Genomic DNA, 21,760 nt, shown 5'->3' with positions numbered 1-21,760 from the left:
TGACAGGCAGTTCCAGAGAATGGAAGCAGCCACCAAGGAAGCCTGAGATTTATATTACATTCTCTATATTGAGGGATGTATACAACTGTTTGATATAACTTAAGTATAACTATTTAAGCAATTCCTGAGAAGTACTAATTTTTGGTAGGGATGTGGTGGCTTAGTGGTTAAGACGCCAGTTCTGATGATCGGAATATTGGAAGGCTGGCAGTTTGAGGCCCAAGTGCTGCATGATGGGGTAAGCTCTATCACTAGTCCCAGCTTCTGCCAACCTAGCAGTTCAAAAGCATGCAAATGCAAATAGATAAACAGATACCACTTCTCAGTGGGAAGGTAACAGTGTTTGGTGCAGTCATGCTGGCCACGTGATCACCAGAGCAGTCCTCAGACAACACTGGCTCTATGGCTTAGAAAAGGAGATGAGCACTGCCCTCTACCATCAGTTACAACTAGACATTCATGTCAAGGGACTACCTCTACCTTTTGCCTTTACTAATTTTTGAAACCAAGAATGTATATTTAATTTGTTAATCCAAAACTTGAATCTTTCTACCACTTGCACTGTGCCAAATAAATATCTAAGTATTTAATCAGCAACTACCAACACATTCAAGCCTATCTGGTTAACTTCGGCTGAGTGATGTGGGACATCTCTGTTCTTAATCAATGTTCCTTTTAATCTCACCAGTGGTAAAACACACCTTTTTCTTCACAATCAATCTGACAATATCTAGTATCTAGGGAGTTTATTGCATTGGCTTTGCTTCTGCGATAGATGTGGGATGTAACTTAAAGAAGGCAGATCTTATTGCATTTCCCCATCACCAGGGAGTATGCAGCCCATTTGCAATCTGGGCTTCTGTCGCATTTTTTTCAAGAACAGGAAAATCCCGTTCTTGAAAATTTATGGGAGGACCCCAGAGAAGCCCGGGTTGCAAACAGGCTGCATACTCCCCAGAGACAGGGAAATGTGATAATATCTGCCTTCGTAAATGTACATCATGCATGTATTGCGGGAGCAAAGTCAGTGCAATAAACCCCTAAACCAGTGGAGCTTCAAAAGCTTGTGACATATTTTATGCATTTTGATTGGCTCAGTAAAGGTATCACTGTTTTGTGTATTTTGGATGTTATTGTACTCTGCTATATGGTCAACACGACTACCCCTGGATATGTTTCCTGGATGTGAAGATACCGCATTTTAGCCACAAATAAAAGAGAGAGCCAATGGACTGGGACTTTAGTACTTGCGGTTTCTGCCTCTAAGAAAGGGTTAAAATAATTATTTTTTCAAAATAATTGGGACTTCAACTGGCATGTTTTACCCAACAGCGCCTAAAATTGTCCTACTGCAAAAGCATGGAGGCTTTCTGAGAGATTTTGTGTTCATTGCTCAGTAAAGGGGTTTGTGACTTCACAAAGGACTGAGATGTCCTGGATCTCATAAGAAGTACCTTTTTGTTTTGCTAACTGAATTTAAATTTCCTAGACTTTAAAACACTTTGTTTCCTAGGAACACAGGGCCAGAAAAAGGAGTGGCCTGCCTACATAGATATCCAGACTCAGCACACCACCACCATTGACATTTTGACAACAAACAAAAATAGCCTCATGCTGCCATCTGAAAATACAGGCATGTGACTAACATTGTCAATTTTTAACACCTTTACCTGATGAAGAAGCCAGTGGAGCTTTGAAAGTTTGTGACATATATTTTATGCATTTTGGTTGGTCCAATAAAGGTATCACTGTTCCATAGATTTTGAATGTTATTGTTCTATTCCACATAGCGACAGTAACTTTGCTGATATTGGTTCAATCCAGAATGCATATTAGAAAGTGCTACTTTAAAATGCAGCATTCATGCCACTGTTCTACAATTCAAACTTCAAGACAAAATATAAATATCCTTAGCAAATCTCACACTAAATAAAAGGAATCTTGCTATTATTAGAAGCAAACCAAAATCTGCCAAGATACAAATACCCTCTGACAGACCTTCATGCTTATTAATTTAAAATTCAGATTTTTTTTCATCTTGAGCAGTATAAACTTTAATTGCTGCAATCTGGGGGAAAAAAGATTACCTGAACAAATTCTCAGAACACTCTAACTAATTAATATCCTGTGTCTTCCATGAGGACATTTATGGACATTACATTTTAGGTCTAAGGTGATGTCAAAGAGCAGGAGACTTCTGCATTAAATACTATCAATTTTTCACAATATAACTGAATGCATTATTATGCTTTCAGATGTCTGATATATACCGTAGGTGGGATTCAGATTTGGCAATCTGATTTCAACTGTGTGTTGATAAAGCTTTCAATATGAAAACTAGAGCAACTATTTTTTCTTTATTAGTTTCATTATTTTCAACACACTGATGGCACAACCACAGATAGAAGGGGAAGATTGTGACAGCAGGAAGTGGTCTAAGAATAGAAGAAATAAAGCCTAATGAGTTCAGGACAGGTGATCAGCAAGGCTCTAGGTCTGTTACAGACTGCCAAAATAAAGCTGCTTCGGGTTGGAGGTATGCTATTTAAATGATGCATGCATCCTAAGAATCCGGAAGCTGCACCAAAGCTGCACTCCAGTGCTTAGGAATGGAGTGTGGCTTTGGCGCGACCTCTGGGCTCTTAGGGCCCATGCATCATTTAAATAGCATACCTCCAAATAGACCCGAAGCAGCTTTATTTTGGCAGTCTGTAACAGGCCCATATGATTATGTGCTGATATGTTTTCAAACTGAATTACCCAGCCTCTTCTTCAAACTGATTGAACCTAGAGAGTATGACAAAGTAGGAGAGAATCTGTTCATGTAATATGTGTTTTGGGGCAGCAGAATAGGGTCATTTTCATTGAAGCCTGGAGTACAGAAATATATGCCTATTTATTTTTCCACCACTTAGCCCAAACTTGTGCTCAGATTATGAATATGCATGGACATCTACAAACAGAAATTCACCACTTGAGGATAGACATCTGTGACCATTAAAAGGTAAAGAGATAAAGAGAGAAGAAAAATCCACACGATGGAACAGCCATGCAAAAAGAAGCCAGAGCATGCTGTATTCAAGAGAGTATAACACATCTCAGATAATTTGGTCAGCTTCAAGAGATCTATTGGTGAACAAATACACACACGCACTCATTTTTATGTCTCCCTATATCAGAGCTGAAGATATTCATTAGGAGCTGTAATAAAGGAAGCCTCTTTGGCCAGACTGAAGGCTTGGACTGAAAGATCAGCTAGGTGACAGCCAGAGCCATTAGCTGTGAATGACTGCTGTTGCAGTCGTTCGTTTACATTTTCACATACCGGTAATTACATTGTGTATAGAAAAATTTGAAATCAGGAAAATGCAATAAGCACCTAAAAACAGCCCTAACCACAGATATTCTGATATATTTTATGAAAGCTAAAGCTGAAGGCAAGTAGTTATAGATCTAAACATTACCTGACAAAGATTTCTGTTCTGCCAGTGAATTTTTCCAGCAGATGCATCTTATAACTCCTGTGCCATCATCCACTAAAAGAAAAGAGCAACAGAGTAGTGAAGGTTTACCTTTCCAGAATACAGAGCAACAGGACATAAACATTAACTTTTACCAAGCCACATAACACGTTTGCTCGGCAATGTGTTTCTTTTTTAATATCTAAGTAGCACAACATATCTTTAATGACTATCAGATACCTCCCATCACTTTTCCCAATTTCAACTGTTATTGTGTGCTGCAGGACATCAAATGATTGAAAGCTGCCATCCAGGTAAGCAAGACATAACACAATTCATCCTCTAAAATTCTTTCACTTATGGCCCTTGCATGGTGGCAAAAGAGGTTTCTGCATATGAAGAAGTGAGTTAAGAGGATATCTGGGACTATACTGGGCTATAAAAATGTAGAAAGAAAATGGGTTTTGTTTGTTTTGGCAGGTTTAATGTTTGTTGCACAATACATTCCCTACTCTGTGATAAAGTTATTCTGCTTATTATTACTGGCATTCTTCTATCTGTTGTTTGTTGTTGTGTGCCTTCCAGTCATTTCTGACTTATGGTGACCCTAAGGCTATCATGGGGTTTTCTTGGGAAGAATTGTTCAGAGGGAGTTTTCCTTTGCCTTCCTCTGAGAGAGGAGGTCAGCCAGTGGGTTTCTATGGCCTACCAGGATTCAAATCCCTGCTCAGCCACGGAAAGCCAATGGATGATGTCAGTCAAATCACTCTCTTCCTTGGAGAAAGGCAATGGCAACCTTCCCCCTTAAGAGTCAGTGTGGAGTAGTTGTTTGAGTGTTGGGCTATGATTCCAATTTTTTAAAATTCATTTTAATTTACTGCTATGGGCTTACATTTGCTCTTGCCTTTGCTGTCCACTCCCATGCCCATCCTTTGTATTCTGTTATATCTAGAAACACAAACACTACATACAAGTCCTTTGTTGAATCATCCAACACTAATTATGCATCCCAAAACAGATACAAGATAGGTAACAATTATATTTATTTAGCATGTAAACTGTATTGGGTACAAGACAGTATCCAGAAATAGCAACAGTTTGAAGAGAAATCAAAGAGATGAACAGCAGAAGAAAAAGCTTTCATTTTAAATATGTAGGATTTATGGTATTTATGATAGGATTTATGCACTGTCACTCTCCAGCACCCACTGGAAACATACCGCTTATCCATACTTTCTATCCAAGAACCTATAATAACTTTTAGACTTGTGACACTACATTATTATTATTATTATTATTATTATTATTATTAACCTTTATTTATAAAGCGCTGTAAATTTACACAGCACTGTACATACAATCTTTTTAATTGGACGGTTCCCTGCCCTCAGGCTTACAATCTAAAAAGAACTTACTTACTTAATGTACTTACCTACATTACTTGAAGCCATGCTTTCAAATCAGTTACTGATCATTTTCAGCAATAGGATACGTGGCCTGATAAACCAAGTCTTACCTAGTAAGCCTGTGTTTGTTATCTGTATGAACCATGTACTTCTAAACAATCAGTGCTTGCAACAAGCAATCTCCTTTAAAAAACTTTTAAGATAAACAATCCAGACTGTTTAGTACAGAAAGGATTCCCTCTCTTCTGCAATTTCCTTCCAAGCAAAGGAGTATATCATGCATCAGTAGTCTTGGGCACTTAATCCAGCTGATGCAACACTCACCAATTAGCTTCCCAGCTGGCACAACTTCACTTTAAACAGAGAGACATAAGTGAAAGTTGCAACTCATTTTAGCTAGCTCACCTTGCCTCTGGCTAGGACAGGGAGGAGTAGTTGGGCACAAAGCCTGAAAAGGAAACTAGGAATAGTTTGAACATGCAGAGAAAGAAACAGAGAAAACAGGAGAACAATCTGGAGGAGAGAAGTGATGAGAACTCAACGCTTTTGCTAAGTTCACTTTGAATATACACTGGTGCCTCGGGTTACGAAATTAATTCGTTCCGCCATTCCTTTCGTAACCCGAAAATTTCGTAACCCGAAAAGGCTTTCCATTAGCACTGGAAAGCCTATAGCTGCACTTTGCAGCATTTGAATTTCGCGCCGAAATGAATTTCGTAACCCGAAAAATATTTCGTAACCCGAAACAGTTTTTGCCAATCCAACTTTTTCGTATCCCGGAAATTTTGTAACCCGATCATTTCGTATCCCGAGGCACCAGTGTACTGTATGACATTTCACTGGTGTAATTTTGCTGAAGGTAACATATAAAAAAGGGGTCTCTACATGCTGAGTTGTGGAGATGCAGGGACGTAGCCGGGGGGGTTCTGGGGGTCCGGACCCCCCCCCTTCCATTAGAAAAATGAATGGTGTGTGCTGCTGCGCCGCCACACTCAAACCCCATTATAATGGTGGCACTTAGTCTGGACCCCCCCTTCCTAAAATCCTAGCTACGTCCCTGGGAGATGGGTCAGATAACAAGAAATAGATATGAAGAAAATGGAGGCACAGTCTATCTCTTCTAAACAAAAATAAGCAACCACAAATCATCGTTTTCACAAGAATGGGCAGGTAGCCAGTTCCTCACTCTTTTTTTGGACAGAGCATGGAAGCTCTTGCATACAAAAAGAGTCAATCTGACTGTTAGCCAACAATGACAATAATGGACTCCATGGACCAATGATCCGAGGCATCCCTATGTGTGCTTATATACAAGTACATGTGACAGATTTAGGTAACCCTCCCCCAAGTCTGACCTCTCAACAATAATCACTTTAAAAGTATCACCCTTCAAAAAGTTAAGAACAGAACTTTATTGCTCTACTTTACACAATTGAAAGGATTCAACAGAACTGGAAGAATTTGGAATGGAGCGGTACTGCTGAGTTTGTGATCTGTTTGTTGTACACAAGCAGCTCTCCTTCTTATCAGAGCCCCTTGAACAACCTGGTTTTCTGTCTATCTATAGGAAAGAACTGAAACCATTATCTCAGATTCAGTGTAGATTACTCTCCTTTAGGTAGTCCCACATCCATCGACAAATTATAAAAAAGGAAGGTTACAATCCTATGCTCGCTTACTTGGGAGTGCATCCCATTGAACTACAACAGGCTTACTTCTGAGTTCATATGTACAGAAGTATATCATAATATCATGTTTCAAATGTTTACAAACAGCCACAAGACATTTTTCAAATATATGCTAATGTTGGCTTTCCTTTCAAGACTGTACTGAGCATCTTTCAAGACTGCATTGAGAGCAAGTCTATGCTATACATCACTAAAAATTATGAAGATTTTTTTTCTTTTCAAAAATAGCCCAGCTGTTCAATCAATGGTCTTTCAACTTTATGGTATTAATGGCCACTTATTATTATTATTATTACTTTATTTTCTTATATCCCACCTTAGGAGCTCATAGAAGCATAAGCATAGAAGAAATATGCTGATAGAAATTATGCTTACCTCCATAAGTATGGAAGGCATCTCTTTCTTTGATTAGAACCACAGTTCCAAGAATATCCACTTGCTTTATTGGATGCCTATTATAAAAGAAAATACCTAAAAAGACAAGAAATAGTATGTTTCTAGATTTGATTGTTTGAACTCCTGTCATTCTTCATTTAATTCTATCCAACCAATCCTCCCTGTATCACCTAGTTGTACCTAGTTTTAGTCAGTTAGCTTCAACTGCTTCACACTATTAGTTTCCGTCAAGCTTAAATCAAAATATCTGATCAGTGACATCAGCTTTTGATCAAAAGATTAAATTTCTATCCTTCAAACTAAACCTGCAGACTGAGTCAGACTAGATTCAGACTTGATCAGACTATCATGGTCAGATTTGGTTTCACATTTGTGTGGTGCGATTTAGAGGTTCAGGATTATAGTGGGAATATAGTTCAACTATCAGTGTCTTCCATCTCATCTACACAGTACAACACACTGCATTCCTATACACATTCCACTATAGTTCTAGTTACTGTAATTAAGGAAAGTCCTGACTGTAAATATCCCACTCTCTTGTATGAGCATCCAATAAGAAAGTTAAAGTTCCTATTTCTCAAATTTAAGTCACAGTTCTAAAAACACTCATGCTAGGGAGATATATCAATGAAACAGCTTTCTGGCAAGAAGGAAGAAGCTAAATTAAATAGATATATTATTAGGACAGACTTCCGAGAATAAATGCTTTTGGCAACTCCCAGCCATAACCTTTTCCAGTGAAATTAAATTCCATTCACTTCACATTGCCTTTCCCTCATACCTCCCATATGTAGGGCTGCCATTTAGACCAAAATATAGGACAATTGTAGGATAAAATGTAGGACATTTAAGAAGAATGTAGGACCTTAGATGTCCTACATTTTGGGCTAAATTCTCAAATTAGAAACTCAAAGATTATGAGACAAAGTTAAGTTTTCTACAAGTCTGTATTATACACCAAATGTTTGATTGAAATGTACACACTCATTTTTCTGGTATACATGTGGTGGTGCCATGGAATATGGCTTAAACTTTTGCTACGGAACAAGGTTCAGGTTTACAATGTGACAACAAGCACTATGGTCTCCTTCATCTGTTCTGCATCTCAGACTCAAACATATAAAATATACTGTAAATTCTCCTCAATGGTGAATGCCTCCCATATGGCAAATATATGTGTCCAGCTGCATACAATATGGATTGATATGGAAATGTTTCTACGTGGCAGCTGTTGCGTATAAATTAGGTCTCCTTCTCAGCCATTTGAGAAGAACTAAGGTCTTTGATGGACAGCAGAGGCTTTACTCTGATTGCTCGCAATAATAGAGTCTGCCCTGGGTAACTTGTCTATATGTTTACCAGAGCAGCACTTCTGATGCTTATCACCTTGATTGAATGGCGAGAGGAAAACTGTCTGGAAAAGACATTAAAATTTTGAGTCTTCTTTTTGCTTGATCTGATCTAGTTTGACTTCTGACTCTTAAGGCCCAAGTGTAATAAAGAGAACTAAGGGCCCATATAGACAGACCAAAATAAAGCTGCTTCAGGTCACTTTGGAGGTATGCTATTTAAATGCTGCATGCATCCTAAGAGGCCAGAAGCCACGCCAAAGCCATGCTCCAGTCCTAAGCACTTCAGCATAGCTTTGACGCAGCTTCTGACCTCTTAGGATGCATGCATCATTTAAACAGCATACCTCCAAAGTGACCCAAAGCAGCTTTATTTTGCCAGTCTGTAACAGGCCTCTGTATGGGCCCTAAAAAACCAACCCTTGTCTTCCATGGAAGAGTTATGGGTCATATTACCCAGAACAGCACAGGAAATCAAACAAAGCACATTGCTTTACACACTGAAAAGAAAAATAAGGTGTACATGCAGACACATAGAAATCAAAATGTTTTTAAAAAGCATGTTTAGAAACTGGTTTTTCACTCTTCTCTTTACAAACTGAGGACTGAACATCTTTTTTCTGTTTTTTTGTTTTATGTCAATCAGAATGTATTTACTTTTTTAAAAAGTAAAGCGGTATTTCTTTTTAATTAATAGCTAAGGCTTGATCCATGTTGTTTCAATAAACTTTTACTCACCTATTTTAACAGTTGTTAAAATAGTGACCTTCTTAGCTGGCAATTTCCTTAGCAAACAGTTCCTAGCCTCATTTGCCCAGCAGTAACTATGTCTCAATACTTTGTCTTGGACTACTTTTAGAGTTTGCCACAGAGGTCAATTCTGGGGGGAGAGGAATTATTGGCAGCCCCCCCCCCCCCCATTATATTTGACTACAACCAGCATCCTACTTAGCCAGTGGCCATACTGGCTGGGATGATGGACACTGAAACCCAAAATCAGCCTGGGTTCCTAAATCATTCTGGGACTCTCTAAACCTTTCCTTCAGACTAAACGGATAACATCAAAGCTATTTGCTTTTCAACAGGTTTTTCAGCCCAATGTACTGTGATTTGATTGTTAGAAAACTGCCATATCCCTGGAATGGAATGGAAGGTATTTTCCCTTCAGAAACTGCTGGAGTCCTTTGTAATAGCCATGTGTTTTGCACAATGAACTGGAAATTTGGCAAGATAATTTTATTATGGGAGTCAAAGATGTAAAGCAGATATATAGAACTAATTGCATAAAGTTCCTTCCGTCTTTCTTTTTTTCCCTATTGAGGAAGGTGACTAAGGCAAGCTGAGGCTTTTCATTAAAAAACAGTAATATTTTTATGCACCCACTTAATTAGCCCTTACCTGGAACCTGTTTAGACTCCTTCATTTCTAATATGTCCTTTATGTACAGTCTTGCAAAGGCTGAAAATATAGGATTCAAGCCCCATAATAGTGATGGGACCTCTACCTCTGAATCTGTAGCTGTGGCAAACATTTAGAAATGAACCTTCAACCATGAAGATCATGAATCAATCAATGGCAAGCAGAGCTTCAGATGAAATAGTTGCCAGCCTTAAAAGGGAGAAAATTAGACATTAGAAAATTAGAAAGCATATTCAAATACAAGAATGTCTTAATCTAATTCTAAAAATGTATTAAAAAAAAAGTACAATACCTGAACTGAAATACCTAATTGTTATTGTTGTATGCTATCAAGTCGTTTCTGACTTATGGAAACCCTGAAGTGTACCTATTGTGGGGTTTTCTTGGCAAGATTTGTTAACCACTACACTGTGCTGGCTCTCTTATAACTGCTCACATTGCTGCAATTGAAAGAGAAACATTGTGCTACAGAAATGATGAAAGGACAATGTTAGGTACAAAGAACCATGAAAAACAGATGTCAGATGAAAAGAAGACAAGTACTGTACCAAAAAAAATTGTTTTTGAGAAGCATTTTATTAAGAGCATTACAACATCTTTCCTGTATGCTCCATTCATCACTAGAAGCCTTATTCCAGAGTCCTTTATAAATATTGATACACTGTCACTAAAAATAAGGCTTTTTCTGTAATGACACCCATCCTAGAGAACAGCCTACCAAAGAGATCTGTAAGACCCCAATGAGTGAAAACAGAATAAAGAGATCACAAAAAAAATAATGAATTATTTTTCATCATTCTTCTTTAAAATAAATTACACCTATGACTTCAAACTCAAGAGCTCTTTAGAAACATAAATATGGCACTGCTCTTTTTCCAATAAAAATCCAAATTATTCCTAAAAGTCAGCCTTAGTACTAGAGAATTTAAAAATAGTTGACTTCGTACTAACCCTTAAAATGGGATCCAGGTAGAATAGCAGACAAATTGATGTGATCCACTATTAAAGACAGAATCATTAAGCATACAGAAAAGGAAGACATTAAAAAAATCACCATGGAGAAAGTGAAACTAGAAGGATCTTTAGTGTCATTTGAGACATCAAGTGTATATGCAGCAAGCAGTATTCTAGTGGGATCAGTTAAATGTCCAAATAATGTAAACAACTATTAATTTCTGTTAAGAAAAGAAACTCCATACCTTTTGGACAGCATGAAATTGGCAAATGTAAAGTCTGAGAATCAGCAATACGGGTCAGGCATCCTGTGGAGTTAATTAAAAGAAGGTTAACATGAGAAGTAAAATTCAAGCAAGGACTACATTCTGGTCACAGTGTGCTTTGCACCCTGCTGCCCAGAAATCCTACAATGCGTTACGGTTGTTACCATCTTTGAAGATAACATTGTATCATTAGTAGCAATGACCAATACAGTGTCATTTATAACATAATGATGAATTTCATTATCTCCAGGGCTTTCACTTAATTAGTCTAACCCCTGCCATGCTCTGCATGTATTGCACAACCATCCTTTGACCACCAGGAAGGGCAGACCTCATTTGTGTCTATCTTCTTTTTTAATAGAAGAAAAGTCTTGCGAGATTTTTTAGTTTGAATCAATAAAAAAGTAACAAACCTAAAACTCACTGTTGACTAAGACTTTCATTAGGAACAAACAATACAGCACAAGGGTATACAAACTATTTAACTCTGGAACTCTTCATCACACTACATACTAAAAAACCAAGAAATGAGGAATACAGTCGGCTCTTCTTATACACAGATTTTTTATACACGGATTCAAGCATACACAGTTTGAAAATGTTTAAAAAAAAGTATAAATTTCAAATATCAAACCTTGATTTTCTATTTTTTACAAGGGACACCATTTTGCTATGTCATTATATTTAATGGGACTTGAGCATACACAGATTTTGTTATCAACGGGGGATCTTGGAACCAAACCCCAGCGGATAATAAGAAGGGTCCACTGTACGTAAAAATATCGAAATATTTGACCAGACATTGTGACAATGCCATCCTCATATCAGACCCAATTTGAAGCTGGTGATTGTAATTTAATGTTCCAGTCCCTATTGCATGCTGTAGGTTTCTGATTACACTTTGTTTACTGCATTTATATCCTGCCTTCCCTCTGTGGTTTTCAAAACAGCATACCTATTCATCCTTCTCATTTTTATTCTTTTAATGGCATAATAGTTTAAGCATTGGACTATGACTCTGGAGACCAGGGTTCAAATCCCTGTTTGGCCATGTAAACCCATTGCATGACCTTGGGAAGTCACACTTTCTCAGCCTCAGAGGATGCCAATGGCAAACCCCTCTGAAGAAACTTGCCAAGAAACCCCAAGAAAACCTCAGGCATTCACCTGAGTGTCGCCATAAGTCACAAAGAACTTGAAGCAACACAACAAGAGCAACAATAGGAAAACGACAACCCTGTTAGGTGGGCATACCTGAGATTCTGGGACAGTTTTAACAATGACAAGGAAAGCTTACTTGGGGAGCCCCCACCCTTACCCACTTCAGAAATTGTGACTCCTATTTAGTTTTGACTAAATTGTGAGGTAACAGTGGAGATGGCAATAGGACATAAAGATGGGGTGTTATGTAGCTGCTACCTGTCAAAGAAAGAGTGGGCAGTATCCTGGATTTAGGTGCCAGATAGGACACTCCACCAGGTGTTGGACCACTCTGGATTTGCACCTCTGAAACTCAACAGCTGGCACTGAATTTGCTGCTGTCATCATAGCTGCCACAGAAGTTTATTTAGATCTGTGTCAGCTCTTTGTAGTGCAGGACAGTGCCATAGCATCCTTGTACACCTTCTGCACCTACCAAGACTTCAGGATTAAGTATTTTCGCCCTCCTAAAAACAATAAAGTGTGGGAATTAAACATGTTTTGTGGTGCCAGTGTTGGGTGCCTGCCATCAGATTTGCAAAGACAGAAATACTATGAAGCTGCAGAACAAAAGTGTGAAGGTCCATTTCTGTGCTGCAATCTCAATTTCCACAAGGTAGTCATTCATGGCACTTCTCAATTCTTATATTCTCACTGTCCATTTTGCCTCTTTCTTTCCATTACCAAACTATTACCCAATCTGCAAAAATTTACGCACTGACATCAGAAATTGTTCCAACAATGAACTGAAAAGAGAATGTGAAAGTAATGATAGATTTCTGACATAAGTCAATGTGAAATGTCTTGTCTTAATTTTTTAGCAGTGCAGAAATAGTATCTCCATCATTTATACTTTATGTGTATTTACTGGGAGAATTAGTAAAGGACAAACACTGCAACTGCTAATGTTTAATTATGATCTACATTAAGTATGCAGCTATAACCTTCTGTAAGACACAAACTATTAAAATAAAATAAAAGTATTAATATTATTTTAAAGCATTTTGTCACCTTCAGTATGAAGTTATTATTTAGCTTTTTGGTTTTTCTCAAAAAGGCATGAGGAGACAGAGCATAAAATTACTTGTAATCACACAACAACCAAAAGGATTGTTTTCATACAGCAAACACTGCTCTCAAACTAGGAATAGCTTCTGTGTAAATGAAACAGACAATAAAGAGTCTTGTGGCAAAAGATACAAGACATGCTTTTTTCTTTAACCTGGCACAAAGCTCCTTTTTGATTTTGGAAATGTGTGATCATATAATATATGGTACTTCTTGTATCCCCTTAAAAGGAATGTTAGTTGCTCAGAACTGAGAAAGACAGATTACATACCTGCACTTTACTTATGTAGAGAGATCTTTTAGTACCTTTGAGACTAACTGAAAGAAAGAAGTTGGCAGCATGAGCTTTCATAAACTGAAGTCTACCTCCTTTAATCCAGTGAATATATTCAGCCAAATGTCTAGTAGAAGAGAGCAGAAACTGTGGTATTGTGGTGCACATTTCATTTTACAGTATAGCAGCATGTAATTACGTGATATATCTGTTTTAAAAAAGAATCCTGTGGCTCTTTCAGCACCTCGGCCGGTTTCTATTCTGAACCTTTGGACTAGAGAGATATAACAAGGGCTTTTTTCCCAGTGGGCATTTTCTCTTGGTCAGTGAGAAAGCTGGGAAGCCATGAGCCTGATGGGACTTGAGTCTTCAGCTAGGTGAAGAATCCAATAATGACCTACATAGCCTCTGCCTTGTATGGATTAGCAGCATCAGCAATTAAGCATTACTTAGGGCAGAGATAATAAAATAGCCAGAAAGCCAATAATGCTTTGAAAACATTGTATGAATACCAGTCTTTTGTCTAGAGAATGCTTACTATTCTGGATTCTCAGCATGTACGGGGGATATACTGAAAGTAAAAAAAAAGAAGAAGAAGAAGTATAAAACAAATTAGATCTCTTCTGTTCTAAGCAGGCTTGGTGGTAAATTGGCTCTGAACATATACATATATTAGAATGTGTATTCTAATATATTAGAATGGAGAAGATGTTAATTGAGACTGAGACGAAGAATACAGTGGACCCTTGTTATACGCTGGGGTTTGGTTCCAAGATCACCCCATGGCTAACAAAATCCGTGTATGCTCAAGTCCCATTAAATATAATGACATAGCAAAATGGTGTCCCTTATAAAAAATGGAAAAATCAAGGTTTGATATTTGAAATTTATACTTTTTTTAACATTTTCAAACCGTGGATGGTTGAATCCATGTATAAAAAATCAGTGTATAAGAAGGGCCGACTGTATATAGTTAGGAGACATAAGAGAAGATGAAAGGCAGTAGCAGTGGCATCATTGAGGTTGGTGTCACCCAGAGTGGGTATGGGGAAGAGGGAGGAGGAGAGAAATGCTCACCACACCATCTAGAGATGGGGCCCGCATGAAATCAATGGACTACACTTTGCCCACCCCAATCTACTCCCTTCAAATGGCTGTTCTCCTCTGCTGTGCCCACCATCCAGCTAACCTTTCTGTCCTAGCTAGGGAATCAGAGTGGCTGCTCCATGGAGAATAGAATTCTCCTCTGAAACATGGCTGGTCCCATCAGAGCCAAATTACTTCTGGAAAGGCAAGCTAAGCCCAAAGGGAAATAAAGGTAGTGCTGAAGTCCATGGTACACAGGTGCAAAGGTTATTCCAATAGTAGAGGCAAGGCATCTTTACTTCTTCTGTTCACAGAGATAGTAGCTCACCATTTACGGTGAGTATGCTAGGCTTCTGGTTATACTAGGAAAGCCAGGAATGTCACTTGAAATAATATACAGAAACAAATCAACATGAAGCACTATAAAATGATACTGCAGTTTCAGTGTGCTGTAACAAGGTAAATGTTAGTGGGCTACAGCTGCATTCACACTGCGGAAATAATCCAGTTTGACACCACTTTAATTGTCAAGGTTCAGTGCTATGGAATTTGGGGAATTGTAACTTGTTGTGGGACCAGAGCTCTATAACAGAGAAGACTAAATGTCTCACAAAACTACAATTCCCAGAATTCCATAGCACTGAGCCACAGCAGTTAAAGCCGTGTCAGACTGGATTATTTCTGCAGTGTGGATACAGCCTAAATGAAACTGTCAATTAGTAGTTTATGTCACAGGGAGAATTTCCAAATGAAAGTATAATGCTATTGTAAGCCTGTTCCATTAAAACAGTGGCCCCCAAACTGTGCTCGTTAAGGGATTTTGGACTTCAACTCCCAGAATCCCAGATTATTGGCCAACATGGCTAAGCCTTCTGGGAGGTGAAGTCCAAAATCTCTTAAAGGGCACAGTTTGGGGACTATTGCATTAAAGTAACAGGTTTATGCAACACATTACAAACTTTTTAAAAAATTATTATGACATAATCTTTTGTGATAGTAGATTGTTCCTCTACAGCTCCCAGATAATTACAATTCTCCTTTACAAATGAAAATAAGCCTCTCCTTAAATTGCAAAAAGGAGGTGGTTGAAATAACAGAAGCCCAGAATTACAGGTTTTTCAGAATGTCTTGTATTCAAGTTGGCATTTTAATATTTAGAAAGCCTTAGTCCATTTGCCTGCTAAACATTGGACACATACTTCTGAAATTATAGGTCACAATCAAACAGGTTTTGCTAACAAAAGCTACAGCTATCTAGAATATTCCAGAAATCAATACTTTCCAGAAACATTACAGAATACCATTTCATATTATATGTTGAATCCTTTCCTTCACAACTGATTTGTATTAATCCCAGTTCCTTGAATGCTAGTTAGGATGTCCAAATTGTTGTTGTTGTTAACTGCCCTCGAGTAATCACCAACTGATGTCGATCCTGCGAATGAGACATCTCCAAGCCTCCCTATCCTCCTCAGCTCTACTTTGTTCTTGTAGATTCAGACCCATGATCTCCCTAATTGAGTCTAGCCATCTGGTGTGTGGTCTTCCTTTCTTTCTACTGCCTTCTACCTTTCCTAGCATTATTGCCTTTTGTACTGTTGAACTTTGGCCACATCATGAGAAGGCCAAAGTACAACAACCTCAATTTGATCATCTTGGTTTCCAGGGATATTTCTGGCTTTATCTGCTCAAGTGCCCATTTGTTTGTCCTTTTGGCTGTCCATGGTATCCTCACCACTTTTCTCCAGCACCACATCTCAAATAAAAAACAAAACAACAAAAACAAATGAGTTGATTTTTCCTCTTATTTGCTTTCTTTACTTTCCAGCTCTCTCATCCATACATGGTGATGGGGAATACAATGGCTTGGATGATTTTAACTTTAGTGCTCAATTGTATATCTTTCACTCTTTATTATCTTGTCTAGTTCCTTTATAGCTGTCCTCCCCATTCCCAGTCTTTTGATTTCCTGACTGCAGTCTCCATTCCAATCGGTATTTGATCCAAGGTATGGGCACTCTTTAACAGTTTTATTTTCCTCATTGTCTAAATTGAGTTTACAATTCTTTCATGGTCATTATTTTTGTTTTCTTTATGTGCCTGCTTTTGAACTTTCTTCTTTTAACTTTGGGCTGAAACAGACCAGCCCAAAGAGATGGCGTGATGCCACCCCAAAAGAGCCAGGTGGGTGCTGTGGCAACCCCACTCCAGGGTTTTGCCACCGTGAAAAAAGAAGCTGCAAATTGCCACTTCTTTTTGTGGTAGCTTTCCCTGCCCCGCTGGGGCTTTGCTGTACTGCGGAGGCGTACGGAGTCTAAATGCTGCACCGCCACAGCACCATAAAGTTGGTGCATGTGTGGTCAGCTGTGCAGCTTCCCGGAAGTGCAGGGGCATGCACCGTCTGAACGACACACTCCCACGCTGCCACGAAACCGTTGTATTGTGACAGTCTGTACTGACCATTTCTGAGTAACTGTTCCAAGTTCATGATGTTTTCTGCTAGTAATATGGTGTCATCCACATATCTTAGACTTAGAATGTATATGTTCCTTCCTATTTTCCCTCCTCTTTCTTCTGAGTCTAAACCTGCTCCTCTTATGATATTCTGCATACAAGTTGAACAAGCAGGGTCATAGAATGCAGCCTTGCCTGACTCCTTTGCCAAATGGGAACCATTCTTCTTTCTCTATATTCTGTGTATAGTTGTGAAAGTTGGACAATAAAGAGATCAGAGAACAAGTAAATAAATTCATTTGAAATGTGGTGCTGGAAAAGAGCTCTACAGATAACATGGGCTGCTAAAAAGGCAAATAAATCCTAGAGCAAATCAAGCCTGAACTTTCCCTAGAAGCCAAGATAATTAAGCCGAGACTGTTCTTTGTTGTTGTGGTGGTAGTGGTGCCAAATCATGAGAAGACATGATACACTAGAAAAGACAGTAATGCTTGTTAAGATAGAAGGCAGTAAAAAAGAGAAAGATCCATGGGGATCGGCAGGTAAGAAAATAGCTAGGCTCAACTATTAACACTTGTTATTTTAATGTAAACTACCAAGTAAGTTACCAGGGACAAATACTGTAACTGACAGCTGGTCAGGAATTTCTGTTCATATTATTCATCTAATCATCCTGTTTCAGACGTCTATGGCACTGACGATATAAATCATTCCAGGAAAAATGCTGCAGAAAGATTGCACAGATTATTCCCTTTGGGAGCGCCTAATCACTTCCACTGGAATTAAGTATAATTCAGTTGATATTCTTCTAGTGGCAAGAAGAGGACTGTTTAATAGCATTATTTTGTGAGCATTAAAAAGATTTCTACTTATCAACTTCAAAAAGAATAATTTCTTTACTTTTAAGAATACCTTAGTTTACTTTAGAGCCATTTGACAAATCACATATTAATAGTGCATACCTCATATGCATAAGGTGTTCACTGTAAAATATCAGGAGAAATGCTATTATTATACACACATTCCCAGAGCAATCCTATGTTACATGATTTAGTTGTCACAGATAGCTTCTTTATAGATCAAATTGAGACAGCAGTTCTATGGACATTCAAGAGTAATCTCTGTTGGACACAGTGGAATGTGTCAGGTGTCGGCTGAAGCAGACCTAAAACATACATGTAGTCTTCAATATACTAACACAAGATTTTCTAAATCTAAGACATGATACAGAAAAAGATATATTTATCAGTTTTAATACAACTATTCAATTTGAATTCCCAATTTAAGTAACTACTAAATATGTTCAGTGACTATTTACAATCTCCCACAGGTAGACCCAGGCATATTATGCATGAAAGGGAGATTGAATTTTGCCCTGGTACAGTTGCAAAACCAGACAGGCTTCAAGAGCAGCATAAGTACTCAGCCAGCCAGTACGCTTGATATTGTGGAGCTGACTTCAAATGAACAGGAATTCGAACTCGCCATTTAGACTATTGGCAGGAATCCACGCCAATTTTCATTTTTATGTAACCTGTAATTCTACTTTAAAATGCTCTCCAGTTCAGTCCTTAATCCCTTCTTGGCAACAATAACACTTTACTCCCTCATTAGGAGAATTTGTACAGAGAAAAACTGTACTGACAGCACAATGAAGCAGCAGGATCACTCCACCTCCACACATTTGACTTTACATAGAAATGCTGCATGACTCTATCCCCTTCCAGGAATTAAACTGGCTTTTTCATTTCTTACCCAACCAATTTCCAACCAATTTTATTCACCAAACCATAATTTGGCCCTACAGCTCAGTCGTTAGCACAACAGCTAATGCCAAGCCTTACTAGCTCAAATGGAAAATCTAATAGGATTGTGCTAAGCATACCATCAGCAATGCCCACACTTCCACACTGCTAGGCATCAGGTATGTACATTTTCCTCAGCTCTCAGGTATTTCAGTTTTCACAGCACACAACAGAGACACAGTCACCACTAGGAACACATGTATTAATAGTGGCATGACCTTACTGCTTGTTTTGTACACTCAATGTACAATTAGAAATCGCTATGTCCTTTACGTTTTGTGCTCTTGCAGTCAGTCATAATCAACTTAATTGAAAAATGGCTCATACATATAAAAAAAGAGTAACAAATAACATTCTATAAATAGAATAAGTCATTTATTGTAATTCTGTGGTACAAATCATATTCTCAAGAACTTAACACCAGTCTGAAAAACAAACAGATGTACAGTAGTCAGAAGAACAATCAGGATTTCTGAGGTGAAAAGTGTTGCAGATTTAAAATGGGAAAATCTTGTGCCTTCATCCCTTAATACTTTTCAAATCCTTGCTATTATGTGACTTAGTGAAAATATAAATGTTACCAAAAAAAAAAAAAAAATCAGTTTGTGCCAGTTTGAAAACAAAAGCCTAATGACTACTTAGAGGTCATGAATATTGCGGTAATCCATTTGCAAGACATTTTCATGTGATTTATTTAAGCCATTTAATGCCTGACAGACAGTGCTCTACAGACAAAAAAGTGCATCACAGCATAAAGGTTACAGAACTTGGAAAGACCTGGGTTCAAATTCACACTTAGTCATGAAGTTAGCTGGATGACTTTGGACCATTTGTTTTACCTGTTCACAATTTGACAGAATAAATGTGTCTGTGGAGCAAACTGAACTTCCAACTTTTCGGATCACTCTGGCAACTGAAAGTGATGGCCTGCTCCAAGAAGTGCTTTGCTTTAAAACATGACAGACACCAAAGTGAGGGGGAAAGTGATAGAAAAAGTAAGATGACAAAAAGCAAGCGAGGCGTTCTGCTTGTGTGTTTTGCCAATTTTTAATGAGTTCTACATATATCATCTGCTTGATCTCAACCAAAAGGCTGAGAAGTGATGCTTCGAGGAAAGCAGTCTGAGATATTTTGTGTCTATGCTATATATCTTTTTCCTGGATTAGACTTCTGTAGTAGCATGCAGTTTAACTGGATGTGTTTCGACCATCATGATACATGAAAGGTGTCATGACACTCACTTATTATCCACATCTTCCCATGAAACAAAAAGGGCTGGGGATCACTACATGTCTGTTTCCTGCTTCCAGGCTGGCAGGGGGTAAAATAATGGCTTATGGTGCTTCCTTATCCAAAAGTTCTCCAAAAGGGATTTCTTATCTTCTTAGCCCCAACAGGCACTCTTAAGCAAAATCCTGGGATTGTTTTGTGAGGCACCACTACTATTTGATAGAGAAGGCTAAAGACCTTATAAACCCACACATTTCAGGATCCCATATGATGGTGCCACAGCACAAAGTGGCACCAAACTACAGTATTTCTACAGTGTCGATGCACCCATAATTTGTTAGTGAGAAGTGCCACAGATTTGTTTCTATTACTATCATTTGTATAGTTAAAAATAAATCCCATGAACAGTGTCAATAATAAATGGAAGAGATAGAAAAGACACAAAGCAGCAGTAGGAATGAGCAAGCATTAGATAAAAATGCTTTGAGGTATGTTAAGGATTGAGCATTGAGCCAAGGCAGTTAAAGCGGTCTCAAACTGAGGCGCGTTACAGACCGCCCCTTTTGGGCGGCCTGTAGGCACACCTTTCCCCGCCAGATCGGGGCCTCAGTGGCCAGAGCGGCAGCCGCTGAGGCCCCGATCCGCTGCTTTCCAGGCTGCGGGGAAGCGGCAAAAGGCCCCTTCCCCAGAGCCTGGAAAGGGGTGTCCTTGGGGCTTCAAGCCCCAAGGACACCCTGCGGAGGCGGGGAGAAGGAGAAAGGGACCGTTTGGCCCCTTTCTCTTTTGGTCCGCTGGGCGCAGCCGTCTGAACCCTGCGCCCAGCAGACCAAACTAGGAAGGCGCTCCGAAACGGAGCTCCTTCCAGGGTCGCGGAAAGGGCGCCCTAGGCGCCCTGCCACAACCCCAATATGTCACAACCACGGCGCCTCGTTTGGAGGCGGCACGGCTGTGACGTATCGATGGCGGCGGCCGTGTGGAACGGCTGCTGCCATTTTGTGCGCTCACAGCGCGCACTAGGGCTAGGGCGGTGCTGAAGCACCGCCCCGTCTTAACCCTAGTATGCGCTCCCGCGTACTTTTGAGCCCGTCTGTCACGGGCCTGAATTATTTCTGCAGTGTATTTTGGACCAATAAAATCTAATGTGAGGTTCTCCCAATCAAGCAGAGAGTGCAGTGAGTGTTTATCATCTCTGCTCAGCAAGGAAAGAGCCAGATTAGCTTTTTATTAAGGACTGCTGTATTGTGTCAGCCTATCCTGAAATAAATGCATCTCGTTTTGGATCCCTACATTATTTGGGCTCTAACGAACCTAAGGACAGCCCTGCCAGGACCTACAGCAAGTTCATGCTACTCAAGTTCATACTTGTTACTCAACAGCAGTTATCCAACCCTGAGGACTTTATGTCGTACCACAGCTTTCCCTGGTATTTGGTTCTGGGACCTAGCCATCTGAGGGAAGCTGTCCTAAACCTGGGATGCATGCACACTGGAGAAATAACCTGGTTTGGCACTGGTTTAACCACCCTGGCTCAAGGCTATGGAATTCTGGGAGTTGGAGTTTGTTGTGGGCCCAGATCAGCCTTCTCACATTTATATTTGTTTATTTATTTATGTATGTATCTGGAGTATTTATACCCCCGTTCTTCAGCCACAAAGGCTTTCAGAGCGGCTTACAACTTATTTATTTGACAGTCCTCTGCCCTCA

The 21,760-nt window shown here is 39.1% G+C and overlaps 1 protein-coding gene across 5 annotated transcripts in view; it reads right to left on the bottom strand.

Annotated features, from left to right (window-relative positions):
* STN1 (STN1 subunit of CST complex) overlaps window positions 1–21,760 on the bottom strand; it is a 36,807-nt gene that overhangs the window by 14,174 nt on the left and 873 nt on the right. For 3 of the 5 annotated variants that reach the window (XM_042456998.1, XM_042457001.1, XM_042457003.1), the window contains exons 2-5: window positions 10,919–10,981; window positions 9,699–9,908; window positions 6,931–7,026; window positions 3,465–3,536 (exon numbers count right to left, since the gene is read on the bottom strand). In XM_042456998.1, the coding sequence (XP_042312932.1) occupies window positions 3,465–3,536; window positions 6,931–7,026; window positions 9,699–9,831 (301 nt within the window). In that variant the 5' untranslated portion in view covers window positions 9,832–9,908; window positions 10,919–10,981. Of the gene's footprint in view, window positions 1–3,464; window positions 3,537–6,930; window positions 7,027–9,698; window positions 9,909–10,011; window positions 10,160–10,918; window positions 10,982–21,760 lie in introns of all 5 variants that reach the window. The other 2 variants (XM_042457000.1, XM_042457002.1) reach the window with 2 other exon arrangements.

The sequence above is a fragment of the Sceloporus undulatus genome, chromosome 3, assembly GCF_019175285.1.
Source record: "Sceloporus undulatus isolate JIND9_A2432 ecotype Alabama chromosome 3, SceUnd_v1.1, whole genome shotgun sequence".
In the NCBI taxonomy this organism is placed as follows: Eukaryota; Metazoa; Chordata; class Lepidosauria; order Squamata; family Phrynosomatidae; genus Sceloporus; species Sceloporus undulatus.
This window is presented reverse-complemented; position numbering and strand designations above follow the sequence as displayed.